Source organism: Juglans microcarpa x Juglans regia, chromosome 8D, assembly GCF_004785595.1.
Source record: "Juglans microcarpa x Juglans regia isolate MS1-56 chromosome 8D, Jm3101_v1.0, whole genome shotgun sequence".
Classification (NCBI taxonomy): Eukaryota; Viridiplantae; Streptophyta; class Magnoliopsida; order Fagales; family Juglandaceae; genus Juglans; species Juglans microcarpa x Juglans regia.
Window position 1 is genome coordinate 19177469 of NC_054608.1, and position 13138 is coordinate 19190606.

General features: G+C 38.0%; 1 protein-coding gene across 1 annotated transcript in view; it reads right to left on the reverse strand.

Annotated features, from left to right (window-relative positions):
• Positions 1-1747: 1747 nt before the first annotated feature.
• The window catches only part of LOC121241881 (testis-expressed protein 2-like), a 28020-nt gene continuing 16629 nt past the window's right edge, over positions 1748-13138 (reverse strand). The window contains exons 7-9 of the mRNA XM_041139744.1: positions 10338-10931; positions 10183-10188; positions 1748-1800 (exon numbers count right to left, since the gene is read on the reverse strand). Of these exons, the coding sequence (XP_040995678.1) occupies positions 10344-10931 (588 nt within the window). The 3' untranslated portion in view covers positions 1748-1800; positions 10183-10188; positions 10338-10343. The remainder of the gene's footprint in view (positions 1801-10182; positions 10189-10337; positions 10932-13138) is intronic.

The window sequence follows — 13138 nt, forward strand, 5'->3', positions numbered from 1 at the left end:
GTTGTATTGATTTTTCATTATGGAGAGAATCCTCATACACTAACGACTTATATCTCTGACTTCTAACAAACTATCGGAATAAAAGAGAGAACTACTGTGCTCAGCCAATAAACAAATTGACAAACGCTCGACATGGGCTTAACAAGACTCACTTAACTGGGCAATTGTTCGCATAAAAATATATATATCTGTAAGTGTATAGAATCGTAACAAGTAGTAAAGTATTTTAAAGAAAATAGATATTGAACCCATAGGGAATAATTATATTATTGAGTATTGAAATTGACTAAATTAATTACTATTTAAAAAACCGAAATTTAAAAAATGATTTATCTAAATTAAACTGAAGAAAAGAACATTAAAATTAAGATTTTAAAAATGATAAGAATAGATATAGAACATTTGACTTCACCTAGCAAATCCCACAAGTTTACTCTTTCTTGTTATAGAATCCCAAATATCTCAAGTTGATGATAAAAATCCCTTAACTATTCAATATTTTCTCTCAAACAATACCAAAAATATCTCCAACTAATAATTCCATATCTCTATGTTAATTTAACTAATTGGAGACTCATTAAATTTTTTGAATTTTTCTTGAGAATCAAACTAGTCGCGGTAAAACATTTCTGATTTCACTCAACTAATGGTGTTTAATCCTAGAGTTTTAATCGCAAATCACCTCTCGGTTTCATTGCAATCCAAAAGATCGAACGATAGTTAGCTAGAAAATTATAAGTATTAAGAACAAGGAATAAACACTCAACCATAGAAATATTGAAAATAAAATAACTTTAAGTATAAACTGTATGTTCAATGCTAGGCTACATCAAAACTCTAGAAAATAGAATTAGTTCATAATGGAATTGAAAAGAAAAAAAATAAAACTGGTATTTTTCGTTGAAGTTGGTTGATGATGCATGCGGCTCTCGTCTCTACCCTCCAGTTCCACCTTCTCGAAAGAACACTTACAGAATAAATTTTGGAACCCTAAACTCAGACTCAAACTCTAAAACATAAAAACTCTCGACTCTGATTCAGAACTCCGTTTATTCATCCCACAAGATGAGATTAAATAAATGTCAAAATTTAAATCTGGAAACAAGATAACTGCGGCTACAATCTAGCCTAAAGATCTAGAAAATAGTTTCTAAAGATAAATGTTAACATAAAAGAAATTATCCCAAAAATAATGGGATTATTTAAAATGAAAAATTTAGTGATATGCGGTTTAAATTGTGGGGTTTGGGAGGATTTGGTTGCCAACAGATTGATTGCAAAACTCGGCTATGATGGTCAGTAGCAGATTGATCCTAGTCGAGAGGAGTTATCCCACCGAGTAGATGCCGTGTGCGCTGAATATAACTAGCGTGGAGGTCACAAATGAATAGGCGTGGAGGTCACAAAGACCACACAGCCCTCTCCTCGCCTATCGAGTAGAAAGACTCCCCACCAGGATGAAAGAGTCATCTCGCCTTTTCTAGTTGTTGCCCACAATGTCGTTTAGGTTGGTCTTTTAAGTTGGTCGTTTAGATTAGTCGCCCAATCTAACCACCTAGAGCCATGTCGCCAAATCTTTGCACCTTCTAGTCGTGCCTTCTGGTCGCGAGTTTCCTCGCCTGCCAAGAGGTAAGTCTTCTCGCCTTTGGGCCAGAGAAATCTCTTTGTTACCCACGAGACAAGGCTCCTCGCCCAAATCTCATCGACTCTCTTCAGATCTCACTGTCTCTCATTGGTCTGGATCCATAGTCTCTTCTTTTGTACCAAAATGCTCTCATTTTGCACTAAATCTTCTCATTCCTTCAAATCCAAGAAAATAAATAAAAATATGTAGAAATAAAATAAAATAAATAGTATTAAAGGGAAAATGACACTTTTCATAAATAAAATAGTGATAAAAATCATATAAAAATAACACTTATCAAACACAACGGGGGAGGAATAGGAGCTTTGACTAGGTTGAATTACCCCAGAACTGAGCAGCTCCTTTATGATTTTTTCTATTTCATCCTTTTAAGAAAAGGAACACCTATATGGCCTTATATACATTGGTTTAGACCCAAGCAACAAGTTAATGGAGTGATCTTGGGCTTGAGAAGGTGGAAGCCCCTTTGGCTATTAAAAGACATCACCATAGTGATCTAATAATTCTCTTATGGGCTAGTGTAAGGCAATTCACTGGTAGTCTCTTCCTCATTTATTAATTGCATAATTACCCCTTTCTTCTCTAACTAGTTCATTTTGTTACAAGGACTTTCTTCCAGTAATTGAGTGGACATCATTCCTTGCAATGTGGTACTTTGCTCTTGGAAGGTAAATTGCATGGTAAGTCTCTTAAAATTCCATGACACTATGCCTAGAGTTTGTAACCACTGGACCCCCAAAACCATATCACAATCCACAAATTCCAATATGAACACATCCAAGTTGAATCGATACCCTTGGATGTTCAACTTCACTCCCTTGCTCTTCCCCCCACTACACAACTGTTCACCATTCGCCACTCTAACCTTCACCTTGTCATCTTCAGAAATAAGAACCTGAGACTTTCTAGCCACTGTAGAATCTAAAAGATTAAGAGTGCTATCCAAATAAATCAAAATAACCACCCACCAACAAGCGACCTTCCCTTCGACTCTTATAGTCTTAGGGTTGTTAGAAAACCCTATCAAGGCATGGAGGGAGATCTCTGCGCTAGGACTTATTTCAGGGAATTCAACTCTCTTTTTCCATATCCCTTTGTGGCAACTGGTTATTCCCCTCTACTTCATCCCCTTCATCATCATCCACCTCCTATGTCAAAAACAGCTTAGGATTCTTACACTTAAGCCCTGAATTCCATTTGGAATCACAATAATAGCATAGCCCATTTCCCGTCTTTCTTTCATTTGGTTGGAATTAATCTTTTTGAACTGGCACTATTGCCTTACTAGTGTTCTGTCCTCTTGAGTATTACCCCCTTTGACAAGACTAGATTCTTCACACCCAGTAGATGAAACCCGTAACCCCTTCTACTAACCTTGGCATGTTCTTCCTGAATTTTCGCCAAGTTACAAGTTGTTAAGAGATCTGGGGGATCGAACATCCGGACCGACAATCTAATTTCGTCCTTCAACCCACTTGAAAAACAACTCAACTTGTGGGAATCAAATAGCCTTTGGTTTATTGTGTTTTAAGCTGGGATTCAGTCAACATCTTCAGTCCATTCAACCCATCTTGCAATTCATTCATCCTAGTTCCTTCAGCCATGGTGGAATGCAGCTGCCAAGGATGACCAGCTTTGGTACCAATTGTTATAGGCCTGAGTAATAGTGATAGAAAATGCTCACTTCAAGGATTAGTGCCTCCAAAAGGTGGGAAAGAAAAGAGTGGGATGAGAAAATTTGTTTGTTGTATTGATTTTTCATAATGGAGAGAATCCTAATACACTAACGTCTTATACCTCTAACTTGTAACAAACTATTGGAATAAAAGAGAAAGCTACTATGCTCAGAAAATAAGCAAAATGACAGTTGCCCGACATGGGCTTAACAAGACTCACTTAACTGAACAATCTAATGGGCCGAGCCCTTACGGATACAAACATAACCCAATACCCTTCTTTATTGGACTCAACACTATAAGGGGAAAAAAAGGCTTAAGGACCCAAGCACATCGGCCCAAGGTTGATGAGAACCCTAGATCCCTTTAAGCTATTCTTTCCCGGCAGAACTCCATCTCTTCACTGCTGCCAACCCTACTTCTCCTATGTTGTTGTCGGCGCCCTAGTCGCCTTCCATGATTTTGTCATTTAAGAGAATGGCCTTCCCAGGTGGAATAACCAAGATAGAGAGTTGGTTTTTGCTTCTGGGTTCCTCCTCTAATTTAAATTGGGCTAGCAGTTGTTGAAAGAGGGAGCCTTCTTCATGGGCTTGTGTGAGATGGGGTTATTACCAAGGGATTGTAAGGTAGAGAGGTCAGATTGTATGCTTGGAGGATTGAGAGGCTTATTTTTTAAGGGGGATAGGGGAAAAGGGCATCAGTCTAAAAGGAGGATATCTATCTCAGGGGGACAAAGGGGCAACCGGGTATTTGATGGCTTGGGGCTGGAAGAATAAATGGCCGAAGGGAATTCAATTCTGATAGCTAGTTAGGTAGGTTGACTACTACTCCAAATCCAATGCTTCGGTCATGAATCTCCTGTTCCCTGATGCCAATGCGAATGGGCTGGCTCATTTCTTGGTGTTATTAAGGAAGATGAGCAGTAACCATAATGATATGGACTGTATAATTAGCTTGATCATGGCCTTCTCAAGTTCTGAAAAGGGATTGAATGTTGCCAGGTGCATGCATCCGACTTTCTACATCTGGACATGAGCTATCCAGCATCACCATTTTTTCTTTAACTTTCATGGAATAACTATGCGTGATGCATGATAGAGGCATCTCCTCGGGGATTTGAGTAAGTGCACTTTGAAGGTTAATACGAGGGTTACATCTTGCTACTAGATTCTGTTGAATGGGGATAGGGATTTCTAGGACCACTGGCATTAGTTTACGCAAAGTTTGGCCAAGAGCACAAGCATTGGACTCATCAAATTTATCTTTAAATTTTGATAAAAAGTACATATTTTCCATATATCTAAAACCTCCTTATCCATAACTTCACATTAGATTAGCCATTAGATTCATCAAAATAATAATATAATATTATTTTTTTAATAATTATATTTTTAATTTTTTCTTTCATGTTTTGCAATCCCTTTTTATTGTTCATTATTTAAGATTTCCCTTTTGAAAATCTATCTCTTCCAAGTGTAGTTTGATTCACGTCTATTTTCACTATTGTTGGCATCCACATCAAATCTTTTGCATGTACATATGTTGATTTACCCATGAGTGTCCTTGCTCTCTCTTGTTTTATGTTATGGCCTTAATTACAATCTAATATTGATATAGTGAAAAGATTGTTAATTTAACTGTCAAATACCTCTAAGGATTATTCCTGCCTCGCTGTCATTGACCAATGCATAAAATTGGAACTTTGTCTATTGGAACTTTGTCTCTATATCCCGTATAATTTAGCCATCCTACCATATAATTTTAGTGAAAATAATATGATAGCTACCAATACAGAAGCAAAGTTGGTGAAGTTAACAAGGATGGAGATTCTACCCATAAACTAAGGTGGATGTGCTCTTATTAGATATTGAAGCCTCCTTTCATCTTCATTGGTGTTTGAAAGATGAGCACCATGGCAAACCGTAGTCATGTGCATGGACCACTCTCTCTGAATGTTTTTCGTTGATGCAGTTTGGGGATCTTGCTTCTTTCCTAGGATTGCTCTAGTTCCATCATTGAATAGAATAAAAAATTGCAACAAAGAAAATGTCCAAAATGCCAGATAGTTTTGACTGATCAAAATGCATATTATTAATCAAAAGGGAGGGTAGCGGAGAGCAAGAGAGGAACAAAGCAACTGCATGATAGCAACAAGGTCTTTCACAACAAGCTCAAGAATTAACTCAGATTAATATAACTCAACATCAAGCTGTTATCATCACACAAAATTAGGCCATCACACAAAATAAATAGCAAGCATCTAAATATATCCAACAAGCTTCTATTTTATTCTATGTTGAATATAAATCTTTGAAGTTTATGGATATCTGTATATAACGCTCCCATTAATTCATTAGTTAATAGTACCCCAACTCATCAGCCTCGTGTAGCAGTTTATCTCACATACCTGCCTATTATGGTTCCTGAACATCTCAAAGTCTTAGAAAGCAACTAGTTTCCCATTAAATAGAATTTTGCTTCTTCTTCAAGGGAAATTAGCAGTGTTTGTACCAGAACAAGCTAGCTTTATTTTTTGCACCAACTTTAATGAATAAGTGAAGATAAAAGGAAAGTTTCTTAGTCCAGTCTTAATATTCTTTTTCTTCATAAGAAGACAGTCTCAATATCATGTTATGCATCAAAATGAGCAACCGGGGGCGATAGCGAAACTGAGGAACGCAGAAAGAACGTACATATTTTAACTTCCGCCTCAACGCCATGATGAGTCAGACCACATGCACAATTCATCGGACCTCCTGGGCATACGCACTAGTCTCAATGAGAGACGCAATCTCCTTCAAATCTGAAGCATTACCCATAAAATACAGATTTTGCCCAATCCAAATCAGACATTCATTCTTCAACACCAAATTTCGAGTATGAAAAACCCAATCAAACCCCAACTAACCAATTGCGAAATTTAACAAGAAGAACGAAGATTTAGACCCAAAATACATATAATATACTTTATTTGAATGTAAAGAATGATCTTACGGTGGAAAGTTGAAGGAGGAGAGGAAAAAGCTGAATCGGAGGAGCTGGGAGCTCCTTCATCCCTATGTCTTGGATCATATTCGACGAAAATGGACCTTGAACTGGGCTAGAGATAGGGTTTCACCTACTTGTTCAACACTCCAAGTCGAGAAGAGATGGGAGATAGAGATGGAGAAAGGAAAGGAATGAAATTAAAAGAAAAAGGAAAAATGTTAAAACGGATTCATGGGCTGTTGGGAGGGAAGAAAGGGAGAAGAAGAGAAAGGGTCTGGGAGAAGAAACGGAATCACCGGCAAAAAGGGAGAAGACAGTTGGAGCAAGGATTTTGTAACAAAATAATAGGATAAACTTTGAATAGTGGGTCTTCAAATATGAAGATGAAAGTAAATATACTGTAACTAAAAGTTAAAGATTTATGGTATACTGAATCCAATGCCAGCGTTTTAACCCCAAACCTCTTCAAATTTTGAAGATTCATTCATTTTGAAGAGACTGATGCCAATGCTCTAACATGCCATTTTTTGACTTTTCGCTAATCGCTCAAAACTTGAACTCCATATTGAATTAGTCATCTCATTCTCTCTAATAATAAATTTTTTTTATCCAATTTTTTAATGCATTTATTTTTTTATTAAATATTATTTTATTTTTATTTTAATAATAAATAACTATGTTTGGAATACAAACTCACATCAACCCATCTCAAATCAATCATTGATGGCACTCACTACTTTTTCAATTTCTCATAAAAAAATTAAACACATCTCAACCTATTTCATCATTTAAAATTTTAAACACATATATCAACCTATTTACATTTAAACACATCTCAATTGGACTTGTAAAATATTACTATTTATAGATCAATCCAGATCATCTGAAATTGTCTCAGCATCCAAACGCAACCTAAGACTCACTATAAACTCCAAAAGAGTAATGGTGAACAGGCCAATACATAAACTTAGGGCCCGTTTGGATACTTAGTGTATCTATAAATAGTAGTAAAATAGTTCAAGTATATCTATAAATAGTAGAAAAATAGTTCGAGTTAAGATATTTTTATTGAGTTTTGGAAAAGAAGAGATAAAAAGTTGAATAATAATATTATAAAGTTAAAAAATTATTTGAATATAATTTTTTAATATAATTTTTGTTTTGAAATTTGAAAAAGTAGTATTATTTTTTGTGTTTTGTTTGAGAGTTTAGAAAAGTTGTAATAATTGGATAATGACTAGATGAAAAAGATAAAGATTTGAAATTCAAAGTATTTTGTGTTTAAGTGATGCTTGAGAAAGAAATATCAAAAAATACTTAAGAATAGTTGTTACCAAATGGACTCTTAGTGTAAGAAATTAATATGAACCAAACGTGCTCTCTCAATTTAGGGAAGGGATTGAGTAAAGCCACACTACTCATCATCCATACACTATACACTACATTTGATTTTTTATTTTTAAATGAGTTATTATTTTTTTATTTTTTTGTTTTATTCTTGCTAAATTAAAGGAATTTTTTTACTTATCATTCATATAAGACACATTTGGTAAGGGAAGAAAATAAAAAAAATCATTTGTGATGTGTGGCATATGGACGATGAGTAGAATATTTCTACATCTAATACAAGGCAAACATGCTCTCTCGATCACCATCAATAATCCATTGCTCTCTAGGAAGATCCAACCAAGTGACATAATCACTAGTAGCACCACTTAAAAGGCTTCCTTGATCGGATGATCAATAAGATAAATGCTATTAGATGGTAAGGGAGAAAACTTAACTAGCAAGCACGAACCCAATTAGGAAGAGCACTTTGGTCATTCACACCAAATGCTTCGAGTGGAAGAAATAAAGGGAGGCGAAGAGAAGCTACAGAAAGATGCTAAAGAGAGAGTATCAGAGATTGTTTGGGAAACTAGATTAGCGAAAGATGAAGGTGGAAATGTTCTTATATAAAGAAAGTGAGAGGCTTTCAGAGGCCCTAACGCGGGAAGGGGAAGGGGTCGTTCTGGATTTTCTACGGCTCTCTTGAGGGAAAGGAAACCGAGGGGAAGACTGCGATGGCGGGAAAGAAACCGAGACAAAGGAATCAAAAGGGAAGCCAAAGGAAATAGAGGAAAATGTTAGGAAAATCAACCCAACCGAGACAGAGGAACCAAAGATTGTGGGTGGAGAAGACAATGAGAACTGAGGGAAACAAAGAGAAAAGGAAAGGAGAGGGACGTGTGTGGGAAAGTGAAGGGAAATGAGAAGAAATTGGTGGGAAAGAGAAGGAAAGTAGGGAGAAGAGAGAGAGATTTTAAGTCCAATTAGGTAAATTTTAGCTAACACTAGCATTTGGCTAAGCCAATGCTAGTGCTCTAAGAGTTGCTTGCTAAATCTATAATGATAAGGGTTATCTATACTGAGCCATGATTCCTAGGGAAGCGAGGAATGGGGAAAGGGGGGGAAAGAGGGAAGGCACAAGTTTGGTGAGTGTGGCCCAAATGACTACAAGAGAAACAAAGATCAGGGTAGTCTCTCGTATTTGAAAAATATCCATCCATCTGAAAGGTTTTTATGAGGCAAATGGAACCCAATGCAAAGCGGCTCAATGATGTCAATTTCTAAACGCCAGAGACCGTTGCATGATCAATGGCCTGTAGAGTTCAAAGCACTCTTACCTGTCTTCTTCATGTTGTCTGTGGTCATCACCTCCATCGGGAGACCATGTATTTGCACGTGTGAAGCAGGTCAATTTACTGTAGGATGAACTGAGAGGGCCACGGTTTGAGCACTAGATGTTGACCAAGGGGCTGGCTTAGGATTTTATCTCTAGCTTGGTGACTAGGAAACGAGAAAAGAAAGGTATTTGCTTCAATATCCTCATCCACTAAGCTTCCCATCGACTACCATACCGTTTTGAACAGGAAATGGTAGGTCTTAAGGGGTTTTGCTGCTACCATTGGACCTAGCAGATGAGGTTGAATGATTTGGGGGCTTTATCCGTGGCTGGGACTAGTGTGACTTCATTCCAGTTGAGAGCTCGTGTTTTGGCTATGATGGTCTCAATATCGGTGTATTGACTTCATTCCATTTGTAAGTAATAAGAGTTTGGGTCTGCAAATGTTAGGCTGCGAGGTTTATAGATGGGGAGATGGGAGGTTGGTAGGGAAAGCTCATTAGTAGAAGAGCAGGTTGGTAAGGAGAAACCTCGTTAGAGAGCTGGAGATGAAGAAATCGTGTACAAAGGCGGCCCAGACAAAACGGGGTGATATATGTCCTCATACAAGGCAGATAGAGGTGAAATGCACATACTAGAGCGGATAGGCTGGGTTGCCCTTTTTTCTTTGATTTTTTACCTATCAGAAAAATTAGTTGTATTTGTATCCCTTTTTAGTTAATGCAATGTGAAAAATAAAATAAAATTCTTTCAAAAAAGCGAGGTCAACGCTTCATTTTTTTTTTTCTTTTTCAGAAAAGCGAGGTCAACGCCTCATATTATTAATAAGCCCTCGCTAAGGTGGAGGAAAACCAATAATAACATCTCAAATAAAACACTACATCAGTGTCAAATAAAAGATAAATCCAATTTATCCATGCGAACTAATCCCCGAAGACGATCTTGCACCAAATCATCACCAAAGAAATCAACTATCCTACCTTGAGCACCTTCTTTAGCTAAAAAATCCGCCACCATTTTAGCTTCTCTATAATTAAGATACATGGCTATGAACCAATACAAGACACTATGCTTTAGATTTACGCTGCAGTTGTATCTGCAAGATTGAAGACCAGTTTTTAAGAAAATCAAGTATGAATGTATATTCAATTATCTACCACGTTCCTGTTTTATTTTGCAATGTATAATGATCTGAATGATTTATGTACAACAATCTCTTCCAAGCATGAATCACAGATGGATTTCTCTATTCCAAAGATGTTAGTAACCGATTTATCATCAGAGAAACAAGTACCTGACGCCTCACATTCCCACCCACACCCCCCCCCCCCCCCCCCCCCACACTCAACAATGCATTCAGTACGTTATTTCACGGTCCACGCATCTTCTCAACGATGTTTCGGCTCTTTTCTTCAATGTTACGCCTCTTTTCTTCGAATTTCTCACCCATTTTCTTCCCTAAATCAAGAATCCTGGCTCTTCTCCCCATTCTCTTCAGCCTCGAAGCATCTTCTTCTGTGGTACTGTCCTGTTTCCCGAACAAATCTACAGACCCAGACAGTGACTGATACTCTGGAGCTTCCTCAACTTGTTTGGGAGTTTCTTTTGGTTCATTATTTCCTAACAAAGGGGTAGTCAATTCTTGCAAATTTCTGCTGCCATGCCCTGATAAATTAGTATAACTTGTTGAATCTGCTGCTGCTACATCAGTAGATTCATTAATTGGGTTGCGTTCTGGATAACTGGAGGTGCCACTAGTAGATTCCGTCTTGGGTTTTGCTTCAGTAGGTTGGGAGGTCGTTGCTTCACGCCCAGCAGTTGGCTCATTAATTGCTTCTTGACGAAGCCATATGAACGGAGCAACCTTCTTGGGAACCCAGTCATCCTTGTCTGCTATCATCCAGGGAATACAGACACTTTCACTGTTTGGAAGCACCAGAGTATCCAGGATAGATGCCTGCACGTGAAAAAGGCTTCAGAAGCACGCTAGAATTATTTATCCATTCTACCAAAGAAAAACTACTTTAACCAAACGTGCAGGGTTTTGACATTCAATTGTCAAGAGTGCAGAGGTCCTACCCAAGAACACTCCCCCCAAATGATGTCTGTTTCCAATGCTTCTCACAAGAAATAATTGGGTTTCTCATTCCTTCTGTTATCTTTAGTTCTTCATCATTTCATTGTCATTATTACGGTGGGAGGATGGGTGTATCAAGGAAGCAGTTAGTTCCATAATTAGGGACCATGTTGTAGTTCTACACTAAAGATGTTCAGTAGAGGCCAAAACACAATGGGTTAGCATTCAAGACCATTGAGCAATAGAAAGTTGCATGGTTGGAGAGGCCGTTTGGAGAAAATGAAGCACGTGAAGTGGTAATAAGGATGGCAAGAGACGAAGCACCCGCTCCTAATGGCTTCACTATGGCTTTCATCCAATCATGTTGGGATGTGGTAAGGGAAGATGATATGAAGGTATTCCGAGAGTTTCATACGTTTGGGAAGTTTGAAGAAACCCTCAATGCCACTTTTATGCACTCATTCCTAAGAAAGTAGGGGCATCAGATATTAAGGACTATCGCCCTATCAGCCTTGTTAATGGAGGACTATAAGTTATATCCAACGTCCTTGCTAATTGTTTGAATTAGGTGTTCAAGACAGTGATATCGAATCCTCAGAATGCATGTCAGAGGCAGGCAAACCCTAGACTCGATGCTCAACAATTGAGTCTATGAATAGTCGAATAAGATCTGGGGAACCTGGCATCCTATGTGAATTGCACATGGTAAATGCCTATAATTGTGTACTGGGGATTTTTGCATTACTTATAATGGAGGTGTGGATTCAAGGAACAATGGTGTTCTTGGATTATGCATTTGTGTCTCCACTGCTCTGTTCTTCGTTTTGGTGAATGACACTCCCGCCGGCTTCTTCAATAGCTCCTGAGGGTTAAGGCAAAGTGACCTATTCCTATTGTCTCCTTTATTATTTTTCATCATTATGAAAGCTTTTAGCAAAATGAAAACAACTATGGTTCGGGGCAACTTTATGACGGACTTCTAGGTGGGGGATACTAATCATGGCATTCTCAACATTTCCCATCTATTGTTTCAAATGATATGTTGATATTGTGCAATGTAAATCGAAATCAAATCCAGTCTTTTAAGGGCATTTCTATGCGTTCAAGCAGTTTCTGGCATATAGGTGAACTTCTCTAAGTCAGAATTGACCCCTGCCGAAAAAGTCAGCAATGCACAAAGCTTGGCTAATACTCTGGGATGCAAGGTCCTCTTGTTTGTCCATAAAGTAGCTTGGCCTTCCCTTGGGTGTTCCTTTTTAAAGCTTAAGTCTATATGGGATGAAGTTCTTAAGAAGGTTGAGCATAGGTTGGCAAGTTAGAAGAGGTTGGATCACCTTATCAAGAGTACTTTCAAATTTGCCCACTTAATTCCTTTCCACTTTCCCTCATTAGCCAATGTGGCAAATCACATTGAGAAGCTTCAATATAACTTACTTCCAAGTGGACTAGGTGAAGTGTTCAAATTTCACTGAGTCAATTGGGAGAAGGTATGCTCTCCAATTTCAGGAGGTGGTTTTGGGATGCAAAACCTGAGAGCATTCAATCAGGCACTCCTTGGGAAATGGTTGCAGCGTTATCGCTACGATAGGCAACCCTTGTGGGAGATAGTGATTGGCTGCAAATACGTTTGGTGCCATGGGGGATAGTGCTCTATGGAGGTGCAAGACAATTATGGAGTGGAGTTGTGGAAAAACATTATAAAGGATGGTTGCATTTTCTCAGCACACTAGATTTGTAGTGGAAGATGGATCCAGGTTTAGATTCAAACATAACATTTGGTGCGAAGAAAGAGCCCTCAAAGAGACATTCCCTACTATTTATAGGATTGTGTGTGGACAGGATTGGAGGCAGAACTAATTCAGATATCGGGTGGTTCTATTAAGCGGAATGTTAACTTCCTCAAGGCAGCCCACAATAGGGAAGTCGGCCCTTTTTCAGAATTTATTAGCTTCTTGTACTCCATGGGGATAAGAAGTCAAGAGATAAGATGCTATGAACTCCCTCTAGGAAAGGGAAATTTTCTATTTACTCTTTCTACAAGGCCATCACCAATCCAGAGAACTATTTCCCTTGGAGGAACATTTGGA